General features: G+C 42.1%; 1 protein-coding gene across 1 annotated transcript in view; it reads right to left on the reverse strand.

Moving 5' to 3' along the window:
* Positions 1-23,053, reverse strand: part of CPVL (carboxypeptidase, vitellogenic-like) — a 105,901-nt gene that overhangs the window by 11,342 nt on the left and 71,506 nt on the right. The window contains exon 11 of the mRNA XM_010855410.1: positions 12,626-12,808. Coding sequence (XP_010853712.1) covers positions 12,626-12,808 — 183 coding nt within the window. The remainder of the gene's footprint in view (positions 1-12,625; positions 12,809-23,053) is intronic.

Genomic DNA, 23,053 nt, shown 5'->3' on the forward strand with positions numbered 1-23,053 from the left:
AAGGAAAGTTATGACCAACCTAGACAGCATATTCAAAAGCAGGGACATTACTTTGCCAACAAAGGTCCGTCTAGTCAAGGCTATGGTTTTTCCATTGGTCATGTATGGATGTGAAAGTTGGACTCTGAAGAAAGCTGAGTGCTGAAGAATTGATGCTTTTGAACTGTGATGCTGGAGAAGACTCATGGACTGTAAGGAGATCCAACCAGCCCATCCTAAAGGAGATCAGTCCTGGGTGTTCTTTGGAAGGACTGATGCTAAAGCAGAAACTCCAATACTTTGGCCACCTCATGTGAAGAGCTGCCTCATTGGAAAAGACCCTGATACTGGGAGGAATTGGGGGCAGGAGGAGAAGGGGACGACAGAGGATGAGATGGCTGGATGGCATCACTGACTCAATGCACATGAGTTTGGGTAAACGCCAGGAGTTGGTGATGGACAGTTAGGCCTGGTGTGCTACGATTCATGGGGTTGCAAAGGGTTGGACAAGACTGAGCAACTGAACTGAACTGAAACATGAAAGGTAAAATATTATTTATGGAGATGTTTATCTGTAGTAAAACTATAAATTTTTAAAAAAGGATGTAGAAACAAAACCCAGGGCAGTAGTTTACCTCCGGGGCCAGTGAGGGAAGAAAATGGGATTGGGAGCGTGGGCTGCTGGTAATGCTACATTTCCTAAACGATTGTAAGCACAGGGGTAGTCATTTATCATTGTTTGTTTGATCTTATACAAGTATAATATATTTTTGGTGATTCTTCAACTTTTAATTAAAAAAGAGAAGAAAAAACCCACCTATTGATACTGCCAAACTCATAAAAAATGAATCTATAAGAAATTTAACATGTTCTCTGTTGTGCTTTTCCCTTCCGCCCAACACAGAGATAACGAAATGGACCATATGTCTAAACACGGTAAATGGGGAGAATATGGAGAAGCAATTGAACGAAACAAATGCAAAAGTGGGGAAGCGGCTGGCAAGTGGCTCCAAGAAGACAAAACTGGTACCAGAATGGAACCTTTGGACTCCAGTTGCTGCATAAATAATAATAATAAAAATAATAAATAGAGGAAAAAAATAAACAACCACATCTCCATGCTGGAGAGCAGAAGAGCAAGAAGTTGCCAAACATTTTTTTGTGTGTTTTGCTAGATTATTTTTAATTCTCTAAATCTAAGCTCCTATATTCCCCTTCTTCCCTGTTTCTGTATGTTAGAAGCTCAGTATAAGGGGGGGGGGGGCAGAATAAAATATAGGCTGAATGCTTCATTTATTGTCAACAGGGATGTTTCAGATCACTTTTAAACTAGAAGGGACTCAAATGCTTTAGAAACATCTCATCACTCAATTTAGCAACTTTCATATACTGTTGTTAGACTGCCATGAACAAATGTGCAGGCCCCTCCACTTCTTCCATCTCTCATCAAGACTGTTTCCATGTTACAGTAAAGTAAACACTAGATACAGTGGAAATATTTCTAGGTCTATCTAATGAATAATACCCCATTTCATCATCTGAGCCTTTAAGACATAGTATCTCATAAGGACTGTATTAGATGGGGCTGGGGGAGCTTCTTGTCCTGTGAAAATAGATTCATGTTAGGAGAGGTCAATAAAGACAATAAAATTATATTTATTGCATGCTTACTAGGTGCCAGAGTATCAAGGAATACATAAGCATTATATTAATTAATCCTAATAATGAATCCTTCTGCAAGAGAATTAGGTATTAATATTATGATGAGGAACTTCTTAGAGAGGTTAAGAAATTTGCCCAAGGTCACACAGTTAGTAAGTGGTGGAGCTAGGGGCTAATCCAGGTTGAACACAGTATCCACTCTCTTAATCCCTATACTTCAGGGTCACTTGAGTATGGTGATAGTAGAAGTAGTGAGAATCATCAAGGTAATAAATAAAATTCAAGTTCATAACTTCTCAGCTTGAGAAGATGGCCCATGTTTGGGTACATGGAAGGGTCTATGAATTACTTCCAACAATCAAATAGTCTAACGCACAGGTGCTTTGTCTTTTTTGTGCCATGGACCCCTGAGGCTGTTTAGTGTCATCTATAAATACCTCTCAGAACAATGGTTTTAAATACATGATTCACTCACATATATATTATGATACATACATATTATAGATTACAAATTAAAATTATAGATTGACATTATCAAAACAGTTAAACATGGGACTTCACTGGTGCTCCAGTGGTTAAAACTCTGTGCTCCCTCCCAGTGCAGGAGTTCTGGGTTCGATCCCTGGTCAGGGAACTAGATCCCACATGCCACAGCTAAGACCCAGTGCAGCCAAATAAATAAAATTAATACAAATAAATATTAAAAAACAAAATAACAGTTAAACATGAATTTGTGACACATCAACATATGTCCTTCTATATGAAAACATAACAAAAGAGCAACTTGTGGGTCTGATAACTTCTATAACTTTTATAGAAGCTATCTTCTATAACTTTAGGCATAAGCATTGTTTCTAGCTATTTGCAACAGCATCTGTATTTGATATGAAACTATCTCTGCATTCTATGGTGACAAAGTCAAAGGCACTGCTAATACTGCTGTGGTTTGTTGCCTACATTCATAATGGAAGGAAATGCTAAATTTCATAATTCATAATAGGAGGAAATGATGTTCCAGTTAGAGGTTAGTGAAAATAAAGATGCAATTTTTCCCCCTTATAAGTTCACTGACCTCTTAAATCCTAACAAAAAGCCTCACCCCAAGTTGACAATCTATTAAATAACCTAACTAGGAAGCATTAAGTTTACTCCTGATAAGGCTTCAGTCTAAATCATTGCAATTTTATTTTTGCTTTGGCACAGAACTAATCATATCTATCTAATATATTATTGGATCAATAATTAATATCCAGAAACAAACTGGGACTGGTGTGCATCCTTGCTGAGAACTCTCTGGATGATGTTTAACATCATCCAGACCTAGTTGTATCCTTGTTGGAAAGTAATAAGAACGCACTACTGTCTGAAGACACCGCACGTGAGGACTGCATTCGGTATAGGACAGAATGCTGCTGGGAAAAGGAAGCTAATGTTTGAGTAAATAAAAGAGTTTTTCTATGAGTCTAAATTACCAATGGTCTATCAGTGTTTTAAGAGAACAAAGACCACTTGTCAACCTACAATACATGGCAAGGAACTGAGGTTTACAATTTAGTTTAAGGTTTTGGCTGAGGATTTCAGAGAATCAGAGCCACATCAGTAAATACCATTGACTAGAGGACACTTTTCTAAATGTGATGCTTCAGATCAATGGCTGGTTTGTTAAGAGTAAAACTATGTTCTCAGGTTTCTGGTTGGCTGGTCAGTAAGTAAAATAGCTCAGGATTTAGAGCACCCTCTAGGTATCAGAACAGAAGTTTACCTAAACATAAGCCACACAGGATTCCTGTGAAATAGATGGAAGCCATTTCAGTATCAATAAAGGAACAAAAGACATACAGTTTATGTCCCCAAGCCAGATGCATATTAAATTCCCTAAGAAGCTTAAATATTGATGCTCAGGTCTTAACCCTAGACCAATAAAGTCAGAATATCTGGAAACAGGCCTTGGGAGTCTGTATTTGCAAGGGTTGAGACACATTGGATTAGGAAAATGTAATGGAAAGGGATGATCCCAAGTTCTTTGCCACTCTTGTTAGCAAGAGGAATCTTGCCTTGCTCTGTGATTTACTTTGACCAAGATGATGCATTGGAAGTAGCAGTCTGAGACTTTTGAGCCCTGGCCTTAAAAGGATGGGCATCTCTTGCTTCTCAATTTGGGAGACCTGCCGCCATGCTGTGAAGTCTAGGCCAGGACACCGTATGGTTAGAGAGATGGAGATGTAGTGCTCTCTCATATGGAGAGAGTGCTACAGGAGAAGAGACTCACGTGGATGTTCCAGCTTTAGCCAAACTGTCAGCTGAATGCAGCTGCAGGTGTGAACTACCCCAATCAGAAAAACCTCCTTGCTGAGCCCATTCCACCACATAATTGTGAGAAATAATACATTGTTGTTGGGTTAAGCCAGTAAGTTTTGGAGTGATTCCTTATTCTGTATCAAATAACTGTAAGAGGGAAATATTTACTAACAACTCTTAATTCTTTTCCCCTGAAAGATTTGTTATTCCTATCTTGGAATCTTGATATAAATGGAAAAACAAGACTGAATTCATCTTTCTAATGAAGAGAGAAGACATAATGACATGACAGCTTAAGTGAAAGTGTATATTATGCAAACAAAGGAAGACTAATACCCCATGTGGTCTCAGGCAAACCACCAGCTCCTACTGCTGTCTACCACCCCCACCTAGGCTTCCCCGCAAATCCTGAGAGCTTGCAACTGCACCATTTGGGTGGTCTTTGTGGCAGACAGAGAGATGCATCATCAAATCCTCCTTCAAGGATGGACTTGTGGTCCAGCTGTGGGAAATCCAGTCAGCAGACAGCCTCCAGCTGTCAGCTCCTTCAGGGTCTGCCTCAGCTGCACAGCACAACCTCTCCCAAAATGATGCCCTTCCTGGGGCATCCCACATCTAGTGACTAAGTGAGGTGGGGGGCGTATAAAGGCCGATCATTTTTGTCTGATGTAAGATACTGTGATGGAAACTACTCTCTTTGGACCTTCCTCCCAGGTTGGCCAAGGTTTGTCAGGCCCGCGTCGTAGTTTGATTTCCTCCTCTGCCAATGCTGCTTCCTACTCCTTCCTTTCTCAGGTGTTAATCCCTAATGAACATCTCGTACCCTAAAGTCTGCCCCAATACCTGCTTCTGGAGAATCTAACTTGTAATTGCCATGAAACTCTCTAATAATGGCAAGTCTTATTAGTGAGGGCAGGGGATGGTTTGATTGCTATATTCTGATTGTCTGCCCACAGTCTGATTCCCATAAATGGACAGAAGAGCCTTCCCCAGGTCTGGAAGATGGAGACAAAGAACCCACGGATAAGGCCATCCCTTTTTGTAGAAATCAACACAGCTGGGATAGAGATGAAGATTCTGTTTAACAATTTCTGTAACATAGCCAAAACATTTTCCCTGGAATTAGCTGCATTTGGTAATCATTGTCTCAAATCTGTTTAACAGTTACTTTCCTCCATTAAATATTGTTTTAACTTCTCATCCCCTATCAACTAGTTGAATGCAAAAGTGACATTTATTGCTGTTTGCTTACTCTGATCGTTGTCAGTGCAACCAAGGACTTGCTGAAGACCTTTCTGGAAACTGTTGGTTCCTTCAGAAATAGTTTCTAATCCTCCCTAAGCTGTTTAAAATTCTAAATTAAAGAAAAAATGAATTGTTAGCAGGAAGGTCAAGAGAGGCACTCCTGAGAGAGTCCCTCTAGAGAGGGACTGTCTATCATTCCCTCTGCGGATTATCCGTGGACATGTTGAAATCCTAGCCTGAGCTTCCCTTCCACTCAAAGGACTATGGTTATTCTTTTCTCCATTTTTCAGTTGCATGTAGTCAAAGGAACAAAACAGTTAATGTTAGCACAATGAAGAAGCTGTGGTTGTTATTGCTTTCTGTCTGCACACCAGGCTTTTCCCATCCTCCTCCTCCTTGTAAGCACTCTGCTTTCCTTTAGAAAACAGCCTCTTCTGTGCGGACTGAATGTGCTGCCAAATACACTGGCCCCCACCAACGCTCCACCCACATTTGTCACCACCATCACATACATGCCCTGAGGCGAGACTTGTAGCTGAGGTCTGGCGGGCAACTGGAGTATTCTATCCTTCCCGCTCCATAGCCTTCACAGGTATTTAAGCATGGTGGTGCAGAGGAAAGAGCAAGATGCGGACTGTTAAATCCCTGGTACTACTGCTACTTGAAATCTTAAGGAAGTTTCTCAGGTGAAACTTCTGTTTCTTTATTTATAAATTAGTAAATGCAATCACATAATTTATGGGGGAGCTACAAATATTCTATAAAATTGTGGCTAAGAAAGTGTGTGGCAGACCACTGGCTTGAGGGCTTGCAAACGCTGGAGGGTCAGTAGCCATCCTTGGTGTCTCTTTTGGCCTTCCTGACACCCCCATGAACCAACAACCACACCTAGTAAGTGGCAAAACTGAAATTCACACAGGTTGGTCTAACTCCACAGTCCGCTTCCTCTCATTACCCCAAACCATCTCCCATCGATCTTGACTCTCCAAAACAGTCAAGCTTCAAGGGTGGTGGGCTCCTCCCCTTTGGCTTCTCTGTACCTGTCCCCTAGCGGAAAGTCTTACTCCTTTTGGAAACTCAGGGAGAAACCCCTGAGAAGAGTGTGGCAGACCATAGGCCTAAGAACTTCATAAGGCCAAACATGAGTCAAGGTCAAAATATAAGTCGTGGCTCAGGGTTTGTGCTTTTGGAGACTGGGGGGCTTGCTGTGAGCCTGAGGAGGGCACCAGGATGACACCAGCATGCCAGGTAGTCCTGTGGGTATTCAGCTTTCAAGTTCATTTAACTGCACAGTAAACACTAATTTTCAAACAGGAATCGGTCCTCACAGCTTGGACATTATAAAGTTTATCTCCTCTATTTTGGGACCTCAGGATCAAGCACCAAGAAGGTGATCCCAGGAAGTAGATGAAGAACCTTCTTCCGGTACTAACATGACTCTCTATTTCCTGGGGGTACTCCTATTTTCCGGGGCTTCCCTGGTGGCTCAGCTGGTAAAGAATCTGCCCGAAATGCAGAAGACCTGGGTTCGATCCCTGGGTTGGAAAGATCCCCTGGAGAAGGGAAAGGCTACCCACTGCAGTATTCTGGCCTGGAGAATTCCATGGACTTTCATTTTCACTTCACTTTCCTTCTTCTCTGACCTATTTCCGCCCTGAATTCATCCTACTGCTGCCAATTTAAACTTTCCAAAGCTTTGAAAATGTGCTTAATTATCTTCCATGGCAACAAACACTGTATGCTTCCACTTATACGAGATACTTAGAGCACTCAAATTCATAGAGATGGGGTAGAATGGTGGTTGCCAAGGGTTGGGGAAGGGGGAATGGGGAGCTGGCGTTGATAATTACAGAGTTTCAGCTTTACAAGATGAAAAGAGCTGTAGAGATGGATGGTACATAATCGTATGTATGCACTTGATACCACTCAACTGTATACTTAAAAATGGTTAAGATGGCAAGTTTTCAATGTATATTTTATCCCAATAAAAAAAAAATTGGAAAAAAAATTCTTCAATTCCCACCCCTCCTACTGCCTAAACAATGGAACACTCACCCCTTTTCCCACTATCGAGGCTCCATGGTCCCTTTCCAGTTTCTCTCCCAGCTTGCACCCTCCGGGCACCAAAACAGAAACCAGACTGTGTGCTCTGCCTGTGTCCTGCTCTGTACGCTCCCATTCGGAGTCTCTGCCCACCATGCTTCTTCTCTGCTCATTTTAGTCAATTTCAGCGTCGATTCTTTTACTAACATGAGAACTCCCCAGGTAAATCTATAACCCTTCCTAACACTGGATGAGCCTTGCCTCATCACCTACTAAGCACCACCTACCTTTTTAAAAAACCCCTGATACTCTGTCTATAGAAAGGCACATGTATGTAACTCAAGAACTAACACTAGAAGTAAAATACACTCTTTCTCAGGCCTGCTTTAATCATGGCACATGTGTATGCAGACTCCAGTTTCAAGTGTACTAGCTTACTGCTGCCAATCCATCATTCCAGAGGTGGGTGCCCTTGTGAAGTAGAAAACTACTGAGCTGGAAGCCAGGGGACCTGAAATCGAATCTAATTTCAGACATGAAATGGGTATGGGACTTTGGGACAGTCATTTAACCTCCAGGCTTTAGTTTTTCCACCTGGAAAATGAGATCTAAAATTTGCTCCAGCTGGAAAATTTTACCTACAGGATAGAGAAAATTATTTATTGAATAACCTAAGCTGATACTGATAATGAAAACAAAAATTATGATATCTCAAGTTGCAATCAGGAAAAAGAGACTTGTTGGAAATAATGCAAAATTCATGGTAGAAGAAACTACGCTTACTATGATTGCACAAGAATGAAAACTGACTGGTGACTCATGTCTTCCTTTTAATCTCTACATGAAAAATAATTATTCTCCATAAAAATATTTTCAGTGAAATAAAGATATAAAAAATGCTTTTCTTCCCCAGAAAATGTAGCTTCATGAGGTTTTTTCTAGAAAGCTGTTTTTAAAGAATTCATCAGTGTTATTATTCTGATGAAAATTTTATAAATGTGGCATCTTGGCATGTATGGAGTTGATGATTCAATGATGTAAGAACAAAAACATCCTGCATTTCAAAAGCAGTGATGACATCAAAACAGATCATGAACAGCAGCTGTGATATCTGGAGAAAGGCAGAGAAAGACCCCAAAAGGTGCAGCAGGGTGGTCTTGACAGCGATGGACATGGATTGTCACCAGCCAAGCAGAGAGAGGATTACACCTTTGATCTACGCTGTAATGTTATTGAGTCACACACACACACACACACACACACACATTCTCTCTCTCTCTCTCTCTCTCTCTCTCTCTCTCTCTCACCGAAGGCCACTATCTATTCTATAATGCTTGCAAACTGAGCCTCTCTGGACATTAAAGAAAAATCTGTTTCAGATCTTTCTTTAAAGATATCTTCCCTATGGCTCAGATGGTGAAGAATCTGCCTGTAATGCAAGAGACCCAAGTTTGATCCCTGGGGAGGGAAGATCCTCTGGAGAAGGAAATGGCAAACCCGCTCCAGTATTCTTGCCTGGAGAATCCCCTGGACAGAGGAGCCTGGCGGGCTACAGCCCATGGGGTTGCAAGGAGTTGCACACGACTGAATGACTAACTTTCACTTTAGAAATAACTTGGTTCAAACCTTGTAATTTACAGATGAACAAACAGGTTGAGAAAAGCCCGTTACTTCGCAGATGGTATAAGAAGGGAGAGTCTGATTCTTAGAACGTACAGATAGAAGCAGCCAGAGCAGCAAAGGGCAACCAGCAGACTCATTCTTCATCTGATCTCTGAGGGGTGGATGGAGCTGGCTGGTGTCCCTGGGCATCCCTTGATGGAGAAATGCTCCCTCATCTCAGCACCTTGCTGCTCCCCTGGGAGAACCGTCGTTCCTCTAAATGGACATTTTAAGGAACCATTCAGAGACAAGTCTACTTTGGTTTCAATTTTTAAATTAAGAGCTGTGGAGTTTGGCAGAGAGCGAGGTTTCTCTCTTGGCAGACACAGACACATGCTTCTGTTTTGTGTGTCAAATGCTAAAAAGCCGAGTCCACGGCTGACGGCCGTTTTTTTCATTATCAGACGCCTGACATTTGAACGGTATCCCTAATCCACAGAGTGCCTTTGTGAACATCGGAGCTTTTTCCCACCCTTCTTCCCCGCCCACCTCCACAAGCCACCCCCAATCCTACGTGGAGGCATTAGGGGAGAGGAGCGCAGCCAACGTTGTAAAATCACCCACATAAAATGCAGCTCCCTCGCCATGCGGCAAAACACTTCTATCACAAACATATGTGGGCCTCGCTTCTTTTGTTACCCAGTTTTCGGCAGTCAGAGGAGTGCCATTTCATCTCTCAATGTGTTTTGCATTCACCAGCAGAGTCGGCGGGCTCAGTGTGATATTTGCCACAAGTTTCTGAGTGAAGGTCGACATCCCTCATCCCACCTCTGTGGCTCACGCCGCCCTGCAGCCCCAGTCTCACCCCCCAAGCTGGGCATTCCATGCACGGTGCTGAGCAGGACACATGTGTGATGCCAGGCACCGGAGGCATTCATAATACTGGTCTGGGGGACATAAGATAACAGGTGGCTGAGGCAGCCATCAGAAGATGTGGAGGACATGCTGGGTGTGCCTGGTGGGATTCTCATCATAAAGCAGTGCAGCAGATGGGGGCAAAGACATGCCCAGCATTGTGCCCTGGCCACTCGGCATGCGTGTTTGCCTTTAATAATCTGAATAGTAATATCCCAACTTTCCTCTAAGGGTTGATTTCCTTTAAGGGAAAAATCAAACATTTTCTCTGATCTTGATTTTTACTATTTATGATTTCCCTTTTGTTATATACATCCTTATAAGTGATACACAGTAATAATAATACTAGCAAAATTTCCTGAGTCAGGGGCTGCTTTAAGTTGCTTAGCTTATTAAGTCCCCTCAATAATCCTATGAGAATACTGTAGACAGATTTGCTTAAACCACAGAAATTTCTCACAGTTTTGGTGTCTGGGAAGTCCAAGATTAAGGTGCTAGTTGATTGGGTTTCTGGTAAGGGTTCTCTTCCCTGCTTGCAGATAGCTGCAAGCTAACTAAGATGCTGCCAGGGTTCCCTTGCTTCTGGAGACTCTAGGGGAGAATCTGTTTCTTTGTGTTTTCTAGTTTTCCAGAGGCTGCCTGCATTCCTTAGTTCATGGTCCTTCTTTCAAATACAGCAGTGCAGCACCTTCAAAACTCTGACTCACCTCTTCCCTCATTCACTTATCTGGATCTCTGTGATTACATTGGGCTGATCTCCCCATCTCTATGTCAGATGATTAGCAACCTTATTTCCATATGTAGCCCTAATTCCTTCTTTCCATATGATACAACACACTGACAGGTTCCAGAGATTAAGGGAAAGGTTTCTTTGTGCGTGTGTGTGCAACAAGCTGAGTGTGACATTCTCTGACCCTGTCTGCATCAAAGCAATGGTCGATTCAGGGGCCCAGAGGTGACAAGACCAAGCATAACGTGGTAGTTAAAAGACTGGAAACTTGAAAGGAGCTTTGGGAAGCAAATACTGGTGTTCGTGCTCTGCCAAAGGGTAGAGCCCCCGGTTAATACCACAAATGTCAATTTAGGGCCATGGAAATAGGCCAGCTAAAATACAGTTTTGCTGCTGCTAAGTTGCTTCAGTCATGTCCGGCTCTGTGCGAACGCAAAGACGGCAGCCCAACAGGCTCCCCCTTCCCTGGGATTCTTCAGGCAAGAACACTGGAGTGGGTTGCCACCTCCTTCTCCAAGAACACTGGAGTGGGTTGCCATCTCCTTCTCACTGAAAGTGAAAAGTGAAAGTGAAGTCGTTCCGTCGTGTCTGACTCCCAGTGACCCCATGGACTGCAGCCTACCAGGCTCCTCTATCTATGGGATTTTCCAGGCAAGAGTACTGGAGTGGGTTGCCATTGCCATCTCCAAAAATACACTCAATTCCAGACTTAATAAAGGTCCTTGCCTGTATTCTAATTGCCTGACAGAAGCAAAGCAAAATCTCTTTGGAGGTAAATATTATCAGCCAAAAACTCAAACTCTCTCCATAACTTGACCTGTTTAATGTCTGACATTCAAACTTGTAGGCATATCAGGAAAAAGGATCAAATTGCCATAAAAAAGAGTATAAATAAATCGCATGAACATAAAGCTGAGCAAAAATACCACAAAGGAAAGAGTACAAACTGAATGTATCCATTTATAAAGATTCAAAAACTTGCAAAAATAATCTAGGCCATAAGAAGTCAGGACAGTGGTTACCTTGGAGAGGAGCGGGTAGTGACTGTGGGGCAACAGGCATTGGTTCTATCTTATTTCTTTATCTAGTTGACTGTCACATGGGTATGTTCACTCTGTGAAATTTCATTTACCTGTTTTGTGACTTGTTAACTTTTCTATATTAAAACTCAATAAGATTTTTTAAAGTACCAAAGTAGAATCAATTTCACATTTCACTGATAAAATTATGTACAAAATTTTACCTGTGTACAAAGGCATCAGTTAAAATGCAATTTCAGGTGTTGAAATTGTTACTTTTTTCTTTTTAAAAAGTTTTTGAATTCAATTCAAAAAACTTAAAAATTTTTAGGGACAAACAGACAAGAAAAATTAAGTCCAGATTATTTTCTGCAACCGAAGAGCATCCACTTGTCCAATATTTTGGAATCTGACTTTAGAGTTAACTAGTTATGAAAGTATGTGTGTTAGTTACTCAGTTGCGCCCAACTCTTTGTGACCCAGTGGACTGTAGCCCACCAGAATCCTCTTGCAGTGTGGGAGACCTGGGTTCGATCCCTGGGTTGGGAAGATCCCCTGGAGGAGGGCATGACAACCTACTCCAGTATTCTTGCCTGGAGAATCCCCATGATAAAGGAGACTGGGGGGGCTACAGTCCATGGGGTCGCAAAGAGTCAGACATGACTGAGCGGCTAAGCACACAGATTTTGTATTTTTCATTGTCACCTTATCTCTTAAACAATACCTACACTTGTGTCTGTCAACTTTTGTCTTAACGTGGAATATTTGTATGTTAATATGAACTGAGATCATCCTTCTCTGTGGAAAGGAGGGACATGTATTTTGGCTGTTGTATGTCTTTGCTTAAGGTTGACCATGCCTTAATGGGTTTTCGGGCTTTAGCTTCTTCTTTTATTTTTTTCCTGTAAGTCTAATTCCTCTCGTATATACCCTCTGTTTTATTGCTTGATTTTTTTGGCCACGCCAAGCTGTGTGTAGGACCTTAGTTCCTCAAACAAGGATCAAACCTTGGCCCCCTGTAGTGGAAGCATAGAGTACTTAACCACTGGATCACCAGGGAAGTCTCTCGGGCTTCAGTTTCAATCCCACCATCCCATTTCCACAATCTGCATGCCCAGAAGCATTTTCATACCTGACAGAAATTACCCACTTGCCGTACATAACCAGCCACTTCAGGATCAGATTTAAGAATCTTCCAAACTTTTTTTCCTGCCTTCTTGTATTTCTGGTATCCTTTCCAGTCCATGGCCATCAAGGAGCGCTCTGTTAGGGAAGCTGCCACAATGACGTCCAGCTGGCCATTGTAGATTAGAACCTGAAACAAAATTGAGCCATGGGCAAATGTAGGATTCAGCAGGGGAAGCCAGTTGTGTGTCTAGGTACTGAGAGAGGGGATGAGACACAAAGGGGATGTAAGCTTCTCTGATGTTAGAGAGGCCAGAGACGTCAGCTCAGAGAGGCCAGCCCAGGAACTCAGTAGGATCATTTTTTTCCAGTTGGTTACAAATACCAACAACCTGAAATAAACTCAACCTTGTCTCAACCATTGCATTCTTCCAAAAGTTTGATTCTTCATAGGAATCTTCATGTACACCTCTATGTATATCTCTACAAACGCAAAAGCATTTGTGCTGTATTACCCGGCGCTATAGGTTTTACTTATGGCTATGTGAAGGAAGAAGACTGTGGTTACATTCCAGTGGAACTAAGGAATACCATATTTTCTAGGACTTTCATGAAGCCTGCATTTCATTATCTTCACTTTCAGGCCCTGCAGCAGCTGGCAAGCTGGGAATTCCATCAGCTGATGCTAATCCATATTACTTTCCCCTCCTACATTTCAGTGGCAACTATAATTTTCTGAGGCAGACAGATAGACACAGGTGCCTCAAGTTTCTTATTTGTTGGAGGCAGCAATGTCTGCCATGTCCTTCCAAAGGCCTCCATTCTTAAACATGATAGCCATTTGTCAACAATGAGGAATGTCCTTCAAAATGCCTAGAATACATTTTTAAGCCAAGTTGATGGGTACTGTAGGAGAAACTCTGAGGCAACTCTTTTCTTCCCAAACAACGTTTTAGTTGCTTGAACAAGAATTCAGATAATACCCAGTGCTGCTGAAGCTGTGAAGCTACTACTCTTCAGCAAAGCAATGGTCACTATTTAATGCAAAGACTTTAAAATGTTGAGACTCTTTGTCCCAGTTAATCCCGGTTTGTGGAATAAGTTCTATGAAACTAAACCCAAAGAAATAAAAAAAATTAACTATATTCATTGAATTTTTAAAGACAAATTTGAACACAGTCTAAAAGTTCCATATTAGTGAGTAGTTAAATAACCATGGTACAGATATTCTACGGGATATTGCAAAGCCACTTCAACTGTCTGACTAAACCATGAAGCAGTGTGGAAAATACTTATAATATTAAGTATGAAATCTGAATGCTGGGCTTCCCTGGTGGCTCAGTGGTAAAGAATCCACCTGCCAGTGCAGGAGACAGGGGTTCAATCCCTGACCCAGGAAGATCCGGCATGCTGTGGAGCAACTGAGCCCATCGGCTACAACTACTGAGCCTGTGCTCTAGAGCCCAGGAGCCACAACTACTGAGCCCATGCGCCACAGCTACGGAAGCTATCAGGCCCCAGAGCCCTTGTTCCGAAACAAGAGAAGCCATCACAGAGAGAAATCTGAGCGCTGCAACTAGAAATAGCCCCTACTTTCTACAACTAGAGAAAAGCCCAAGCAGCAATAAAGACCCAGCACAGCAAAATAAATACTAAAATAAATACATAAATAATTTTAAAAGTTAAATGAAAAAAGAAAGCTGAATGCCAAACATATATCACAATTATTATATATGTATATGATTGATATATTTATATACAAATATGGAATGAAACTTTTAAAAAAGGAACAGAGTTGATTAATTTCACCAGTGGAGATGTGAATAATTTCCCCTTTTGTTTCCTATTCCTTTTAGGCTATTTTTTTGCAATCATTGATTCTCATGAGGTATTGTCACTCCACCACCAACAAAGAGATTGTCTTCAACTCCATGCCACCTTTCATCTATGTGGAAGCTCTGGTTTAACTCAAGTGAAGACCTCTGGTCGAATCCTCAAATTGGATATAAAATGTTACACTGCATATGTTTCCATCTGTGCTCTCCTGGTACAGGCGTCTTAAAAGGCTTACACATAATTAGAAAGCCCAGGACTTTTACACACTCCAAATCCTCAAGCAGCAGTGGGCCAGGATTCAGCCTGAGATGAAAGGGCCCTGGGCCTCCCCTATAAGAACACAGGGCTTTCATGTTACTCAGTCACCATCACCACCTCCACTCTCCTATGAAGAACCCCTCCCCTCAAAAAAAATCCTCATGGATTTAAAGCCTCTTTAAAAAATTCAACTATAGCAATAAAAATTTGCATTGTTTATACAAAGAAATTGCCTCAAAGACCTTGAGTACTTATGGCCCATGCAAAACTCCTACAGCTGTCTTACCAACAATATGGAAACAATTACACATGATCTGTACCAGCAAACAAAGCTTAAATACTTCACCATTCTAGGAAGGGCTGATTATAGCTGATTAATGAATACAATCTTTATAAAGTAATTCTTCTGCTAGAAATCAATGAAAAGATGCTGATTGGCACACATACAAATGTACCTAGCCATTTTTCCTCTTTGTCACCACTCTGTGAAGCCTGCACCTTTCTGAGTGTCACTTGCAACCTTACTTTATCAGGGTATTTACTGAAATAGATTTGAATCTTCAGTTTTGAGGGATGATAGCAAAATCCACAGGCTACAGCAAAAACAGAGTGATACGTATACATTTGTTGAACTGAATGGAAATAAAGCCCATCCCTGAGCCATTTCTCTTGTTTCTCCAGACTCATCTTAAACAAGAGTACAAACTCTCCAGAGTAAGGCAGTAAAGGGCCGGACTGCATAATTTTGTGCATGTGATGTGCAGAAGCCTACTTTGCGGGGCAAATGGAAATTCTTCCTTTGCAAAAAAGCAAGGAAAACATTTTTAACTTCTACAGGGCGCATAAGCCAAATATAACAACAACAACAAAAAGAAATCAGACGAGTAATGATCAAGCGAAGTGATTTCAGAGCTGACATTTAAGGCTGCCTTAAATATAAGAATTTCAGAGCTGCCATTTTAATCTAAATGTCATATTTACTCTCTTCAGCCCCCACAGGAATATCCCAGTTGGGTGCCTCCAGGGCTGGGTGAGTGGGCGAGATATCCCCAGATCCGGTGACAGTGAGCTGAGAAGCCAGGTGGGTATAGCACAGGGGTGGGTGGTCCTGAAGTCAGAGGGCACGTGTTGGCCACCCACATCCTGAGTCAGAGAAGTGCTAGGACAAAGCTTAAGCCCCAGCGGGCTGGCCACTGATGAAGGATGTGCACACACGCCCACTTCTTCCTGGTGGGTGATCTGCTGTCCTAGTTTGCCCAGGATGGAGGAGTTTCCCAGGATGCAGGGTTTGCAGGCTAAAACTGGGACAGTCTGGGGCAAACCTTCCCCTGAGGCTTGCTGGTATTTTAAGCAACAGGGTCTAAAGATTGAGAGGAGGAGACAGAAATGAATGCAGCTTTTCGCTACACTTCCCTTGTCAGGAGTGACTCTTAACAAAACAGGGGGCAGGGAAAGCGCTGGTGGAGTAGGTTTCCAGGGACACAGCAGGCAGCACCCATGAATAGCCAGTGTCCTTACTTTCCTTTCTGGTCAGCTGTGAGACCCCAGTGAAGGAGCAGAACCATTCCTTTTAGAGAATTTTCTTATCTTTTACTACATGTCTTACTGGTTAGTTTGTTGAAATTGATGGTGATGCAAAGACATGAAAAAATACTTCTTATTAAAAAACCAATGAAAATCTATGATACCACTGTTGCTGCTGCTGCTGCTGCTAGGTCGCTTCAGTCGTGTCCGACTCTGTGCGACCCCATAGACAGCAGCCCACCAGGCTCCGCCGTCCCTGGGATTCTCCAGGCAAGAACACTGTTGCTGCTCTATAATTGTGTGTGTGTTCTTAGTTGCTCAGTCATGTCCGACTCTTTGCAACCCCATGGACTGTAGCCCACCAGGCTCCTTTGTCCATGGGATTCTCCAGGCAAGAATACTAGAGTAGGTTGTCATGCCCTCCTCCAGGGGCTCTTTCCAACCCAGGGATCGAACCGAGGTCTCCCACATTGCAGGCAGATTCTTTACTATCTGAGCCACCAGGGAAGCCCATAATTACTCTATACAGAAGCTCTATAATTACTACATTTTAAAAAGATGCTTCGAACTTGGGAAAAGAATACAAAAGAAAACAAAACAGCAGTTAAGGTAATCAAAGTATGAGTGATTTAACTTGACTCTTTTCTAGGTTTGGAGGGTATATGTGGTTAGGATGCTTCCATAATGAAAAAATTAAAAAACAAAAAACAATAACACTAAGAGTTTGGGAAACTCGTTTGGCAAAAGATATGTTTTATTGAGGAGTAACTTCTGCTGACTCAAGTGTTACCAGATATCAGTTTATTTTTTTTCATGACAACTAGGTAAACAGCATAACTTTAGTTCAATCATAAAGTGAAAGTGAAAGTGTTCTTTGCTCAGTCGTGTCCGACTCTTTGTGACCGCACGGATTGTAGCCCACCAGGCTCCACTGTCCATGGGATTCTCCAGGCTAGAATACTCGAGTGGCTTGCCATTCCCTTCTCCAGGGGATCTTCCCACCCCAGGGATTGAACCTGGGTCTCCTGCATTGCAGGCAGATTCTTTATCATCTGAGCCACCAATCAAGAGATGATCTTAAAAACTCATTCCAGAATTCAAGCATGTACAAGAGATGGCACTAGATGATTTGGATTACAATCATCTCTGTTTTTTACTAGGAATAGGTGATACAATCATTTTCATTATGTTCTTTACTTTTCAAAGTGTTTTCACGTGTATAATGGCTTTATTTTCATCTAGCTTCACAGGGTGGGGATGAGAAGTATCATAAGGCCCACCTCCACTTTACCATAAATTGGAGGTCCCACTTTACTGGGACACAGTGAGGTGCCAGAAAGCATCCTAGATCCCAGTCTTCCAAATTTCTTTCTAGAACACTGTAAGACAGGAACTAAATTCCCACAAACCGACAAGCATCTACTGACTCCCCATAGCTCCGTGTCTAGTGCTACTCAAGCTGTAGGAAACAGTCACTGGGGAAGGAGACACAGTTCACGAGTCCAGTTTAGAAACAATCTCAAGTCTGTTTGTCCAACATCTCTCTGTAACTTTGGTTCTATGAACCAGGATGTGTGCAAGGACATTACTCAGCTGCCGACTGACCCTTTACTTCTGTTGCAGGGAGTGGCTGTTGATTAAGCAGCTATGGAAGAGCCTCAGCTTGTGGAGAATGGAGCCCTCCTAGCCGCTGGTGCACCCAAAGCTCTTGCATAGTGCCCATACCCCGTAAGACGTATCAACACTTCCAGGGTGTAGTTGACTGCACTCTTTAACGGATTCTGCAGCGCTGTATAGTGACTGTCGGCCATCTTGGCTTGCTTAGGTCCACTCGCCTGTCTCCTGGTAACTGTACTGCCATTCCCTCAAGGGAGGCTCGTGAAGGCTGTCCATCAGTGTCCTCCCTCCTCCACGCAAGGGATGAGCATGTGACCTAAGCCAGGACCCTCAAATGCTCTTTCCCTAGACTTTGGATTGTGAGTAGTGACACAAGGGTCCCTGATGAGTCTGTCCATTAATTTTGCTACCTTGAGTCCCAGAATTTTTCCTGGCCCCTATCTTTTCTCATGCCAGTTCTTCGGTTTGTCCATGAATTCTGTGACATATCCTGTCTACTGATCAGTTCCTTTCGTGCTTCAAGTAACCAGAGCTGCTGCTGTTGCTAAAAGCATGAAATCCAAACTCACATATCATTGGACCTGTGCCTCACATGCCACAGCATGAAGTGACTGGGGGGTCCCTGGGCACATGGCTCACCCTCCATGAGTTGTGGTTCCCTTTTCTGGACATACAGACGTCAGACCTACATCTTACTGCAGTGAGAATTAATGAGAAAATGTGAACAGGGTTCTAAGCACAGCACAGGACACAAATTGGGGGAGTTAGGTAAATAGAGTCCTCCTCCTTTCCAACTAGGTTGATAATGTGATAATGACTGGGAAGACTGACTCAAAAAAACACTTCTTCTAAAACAAACCTTCAGATTATTCAGATGGTCTTTCTGTGTCTAATACTTGGTTGCCAATTTCACTCTTTCTGACAAAGGCCGACAGTAGGAGGGAACCCAGGCAGGGTAAATCTGAACTCTACGAACTCAAATGCATGAAATAACATGCCTTTCAAGACTAATTTTACACACATTGGGCATGGTGTCTCAGCAGTCTTTTCTTGATAGTCAGAGCCATAAGTCTATAAATTACCCTTTGAAAGGAATCTTTAATTTTATAGCATGGGATTCAAGATCCCAAGGAATTTCCCCATACTTGAAAAGCTAGAAAAGTATGGTTAAGATTATAGCTTTTAATGGGACATTTTGGAATAATATTAATAGAATGCTCTCATTCTTCTTACCATGCCGCAGGAACTGTGTTAAGCATTTTACATCCGTGATTTCACAATATCCCTCAAAGGCAGGTCTTATTTATCCATTTTAGGAACAAAGGGACAGAGGTGTAGGGAAGTGAGCCAACTGGTGACATGGATCAAGTTCAGATCTGCCTGAATGCAAACTGTGTGCTCCTAAGCCCTCTTCCACCCTGCCTTAGTCACTACCACCACCCCTGCTCAGAGGACACAGAACACGTAGTCTGTTCTTTATTTGTAATTACACATGCAAGGAGCACACTTACATGTAAGCGTGACTCTTTGGAATGAAGGATACATGTTTAGAATAAGAGCACAGGCCCTGTGGCTGGGTATGAACTGAGCTCTGTCACTTACTTGCAAGATTATCTTGATATTAAGTTACTTAGCCTGTCTAGAGCTCAGTTTCCTCATTTGTAAAATGGATAGAAGAGAAACATCTATGAGGGAAGGTCATTGGGAGAATTACATAACACAATGCATGTAAAGCTGTCCATATCCTAGGCAGATAGTAAGTGTTCAGTTAATACTGGCTATTATTATCATCATCACATTAGAATAATTCAACATAGCTATTCAAATAACTTCATTATTTCCAAGTGAGATGTTGCCTGTGAATTAAAATTGTGATTTAGGATGTAAGTAAGAGTTAGAATAACTCCTAGGATGTGGGAGTTCTAACATAACTGCACGAAATCATCAATTTGATGAAACAAACATTAGGGGCTTATAAAAGTTATTATGACACCTGCAGAAAGGAGCCTTGAGCTCCAGACCTGGCTCAGCTTCCCAAAGCCTGGGCTACTGAGTGACCCTGGAGATGTCATCTATCCATTCTGAGCCTTAGTTTTTGTATTCTGTGAAATGGAATATCCTAGTTCTTGGGAGGACCAAATGGGATACAAGATGTAAAAATATCCTGTAACCTGAAAAGCAAGGTTTCATTCATGTTTTTGTTAATTTATATCAAGAATACTCTGAAAAATAAACTTCCATAGTGGAGTGCAAAAGTTTTAAATTGGCTGCCAGGGGCCTGTATTTAGCTTGCAGACATATCCATCCAGTCCACAGGGTGTTGTTGTTGTTTTTGTAATTAGATGCTGGCATTTAAATACTGGGAGACCGGACCACACTGGCCCATATTTCCACCTGGCTACTAGGGGCAAAGGTTGGGCAGTAGTTGTCCCCCTAAGACACAGTCCTCCCCCTTCCTGAGTGTCTCCCTCCACCCCCAACAGAGGTGCAAGAGCAGCTGTCATTTATTCAATGCTTATGCTACTGTTGTTCTTAGAAGAGAAAAAAATATCCCTCTGTATCCATGTCTCTGTCATAGATAGAAAAGAAAGATCAGTATGTCACAGTCCAACACTACTCATTTATTTTATTTCCTTCCTGGATCCATAGGCAGCTAAGTTTCACTTCCATCTGAAATGGAAGGGAAGTGGGCTTTGGTCTGAGTTAGAGAAAGGAGTGTGTGCTCATTTATACATGGCAAGTATTTGCTTAATCTGCTCCCATGAAATTTCTATTTAGTCTGGTGGCTCAACTGGGAAAGAATCTGCCTGCAGTGTGAGAGACCTGGTTTCGATCCCTGGGTTGAGAAGATCCCCTGGAGAAGGGAACGGCTACCCACTCCAGTATTCTCGCCTGGAATTCCATGGACTGTGTAGTCCAAAGGATCGCAAAGAATCAGACACGACTGAGCGCTTGACTTTGACTTTCACGGAGAGCCAAAGGATTGGGCACCAAGAGAATAGACATGAAAAGATGTGCCTCCTGTCCTCCTAATAACCCTAGATTTTAAAAAACTTTTCAAAAGAGTGAATAATCAGAGGAAGAAAAGCAGGTTACTCTTTCATTCTCTAAGTTTTCCTTAAAAAGAGGAGTTAAAAAAGTCAGTTTCACTTTAATCTTTCTCAAATCTACTCATTTTAATATTCCAAAGCATAAACTTTTCAGGTTCTGCACGTACATAAGTCATTAGTTTCTTCGTAATTTAACTTCTCTCAGCAAGAAAACCTCCCTCTAGGAAAAATCCAGTGAACACAATCAATGATGATTAATCCTTATTTTACTTAGTAAATGCTTCTGAAGGATAAATATTTTCCAGGCAGACATAAAACAACCAACTGTGTCAACTATAGATATCTACAGACCGGTTTACTTGCTGACTCATCTAAGAAGAACTCACAGCCTCTAAACTCAGATTTTGACTTTAATTTAAGTTGGTGGGAGGAGCACATGACACTCAAAGGAGAAAAAAGATACCTGTGCTTTTAATGGTTCCTATGCAACCAAACTTGGAGGAGGCAATGGCAACCCACTCCAGGACTCTTGCCTGGAGAATCCCTTGGACAGAGGAGCCTGGAGGGCTACAGTCCATGGGGTTGCACAGAGTCGGACATGACTAAAGCAACTTAGCATGCGTATAACCAAACACTTGAAAGAAGGGGTTTGGGGCAGAAATGTATATAAATGTGCATTTTGTTATATTTTCACTGTCACCCATATTAAAGCTTCAGATTGAAAATAAATCACACAAGGGCCACTTTCTGATCTAAACTTTAACCGTTTTTAAAAATCCAAACCGAAACACATGTATTGATGACAAACCATACAAAGCATTTCTCTTTATTTCCCCAATTACTCCTCTACTTATTAGGAAAATTACAGAAATGCCACAGGAGGAGGCTTCAGTCTCTTGGTACAACAGGAAAGCAAACCGAGCTTTTGCGAGAAGGCTGGATTTTTGTTGTTACATTTTTAGACGAAAGATTTATGCTTATATTTTGGCCCATTTACAATCCACCATAATACTTTGCAGACAAAGTTATGCTCTTTTCCCAATGATCCAGTGACCTTAATCTCTAACATTTTGTGGTTTCCTGTTTGGGGAAATGATTGAACAGCAGCCTAAGCTATTCCAAACTGCACAGCATTCCCAGTTGGCTGCTATCTGTCTTAGTTTTGAATGTTCTCCTGTTCACTAATAAAAAAAAAAGATTTTTTTAAAAAATAAACTTTCCTTACAGATGCTAAATCAATGAAACTCCTACAAAGCAGCCCTCCACACTTCCTCTTCTGGCTGCTTTACTTATCATTCTTCTATTACAAACCCCAACATACCGGGGAGTTCTTTCTGCCTGGAGCAATTAGCATGACCCACCTACAGTAACTTTCTCCTGAATAGCTGAGAATTAATTTCACTAATATCCAACTCAACCCAGGGCAATTCCCAAGGGTTTCTCAAAAGCTCAGCTGCAAAAGAAAAACAATCTCAGCTATGGAGTATAATATTTAGCAATGTTCACCACTGGAGGCCGACTTGTCATCCTTCCAGGGATAACGCCTGGGCCCCAGTCGCCCATTGTTTTCACTCTGGGGCCTCTGAGGTCCTGGTGACTTCGCGGAGATATAGTGCTGCAATACTCTGGAAGCCAGAGTCCCCAGAGCCCGCCTGGAGGAGACTTGACAGAAAAATAATGCAACCATTGAATGAAACAGCAGTCATTTATGCAACCAAGTCGTTCTTCAAATGAGACAAATTTGGCTTCCAGGTTTAAGGAAGACAAAGAAAGAAAGAGAGAGAAAAAACGAGTTTGGAAAAAACACTCTTAGAGTGTTCCTGCCGTTCTCCTACCAGTTGGTTCTGCCAAGATGAGTGAAGAATGAAAGTGGGGCAGGGAGCTTGAGTGAGTGTCCCGCAATAACACAAATAAAATGTCTTTCTGTCAAAGAAAGTTATTTCTGCTTTCTTGCAACTTTTGATGTTGTTTAGTTGCTAAGTTGTGTCAGAATTTGTGACCCCATGGACTGCAGCCCATCAGGCTTCTCAGTCCTTCACTATCTCCCGAAGTTTGCTCAAACTCATGTTCATTGAGTCAGTGATGCCATCCAACAATCTCATCCTCTGTCACCCCCTTCTCCTCCTGCCCTCAATCTTGCCCAGCATCAG

The sequence above is a fragment of the Bison bison genome, unplaced genomic scaffold (genome assembly GCF_000754665.1).
Source record: "Bison bison bison isolate TAMUID 2011002044 unplaced genomic scaffold, Bison_UMD1.0 scf7180017864364, whole genome shotgun sequence".
Lineage (NCBI taxonomy): Eukaryota > Metazoa > Chordata > Mammalia > Artiodactyla > Bovidae > Bison > Bison bison.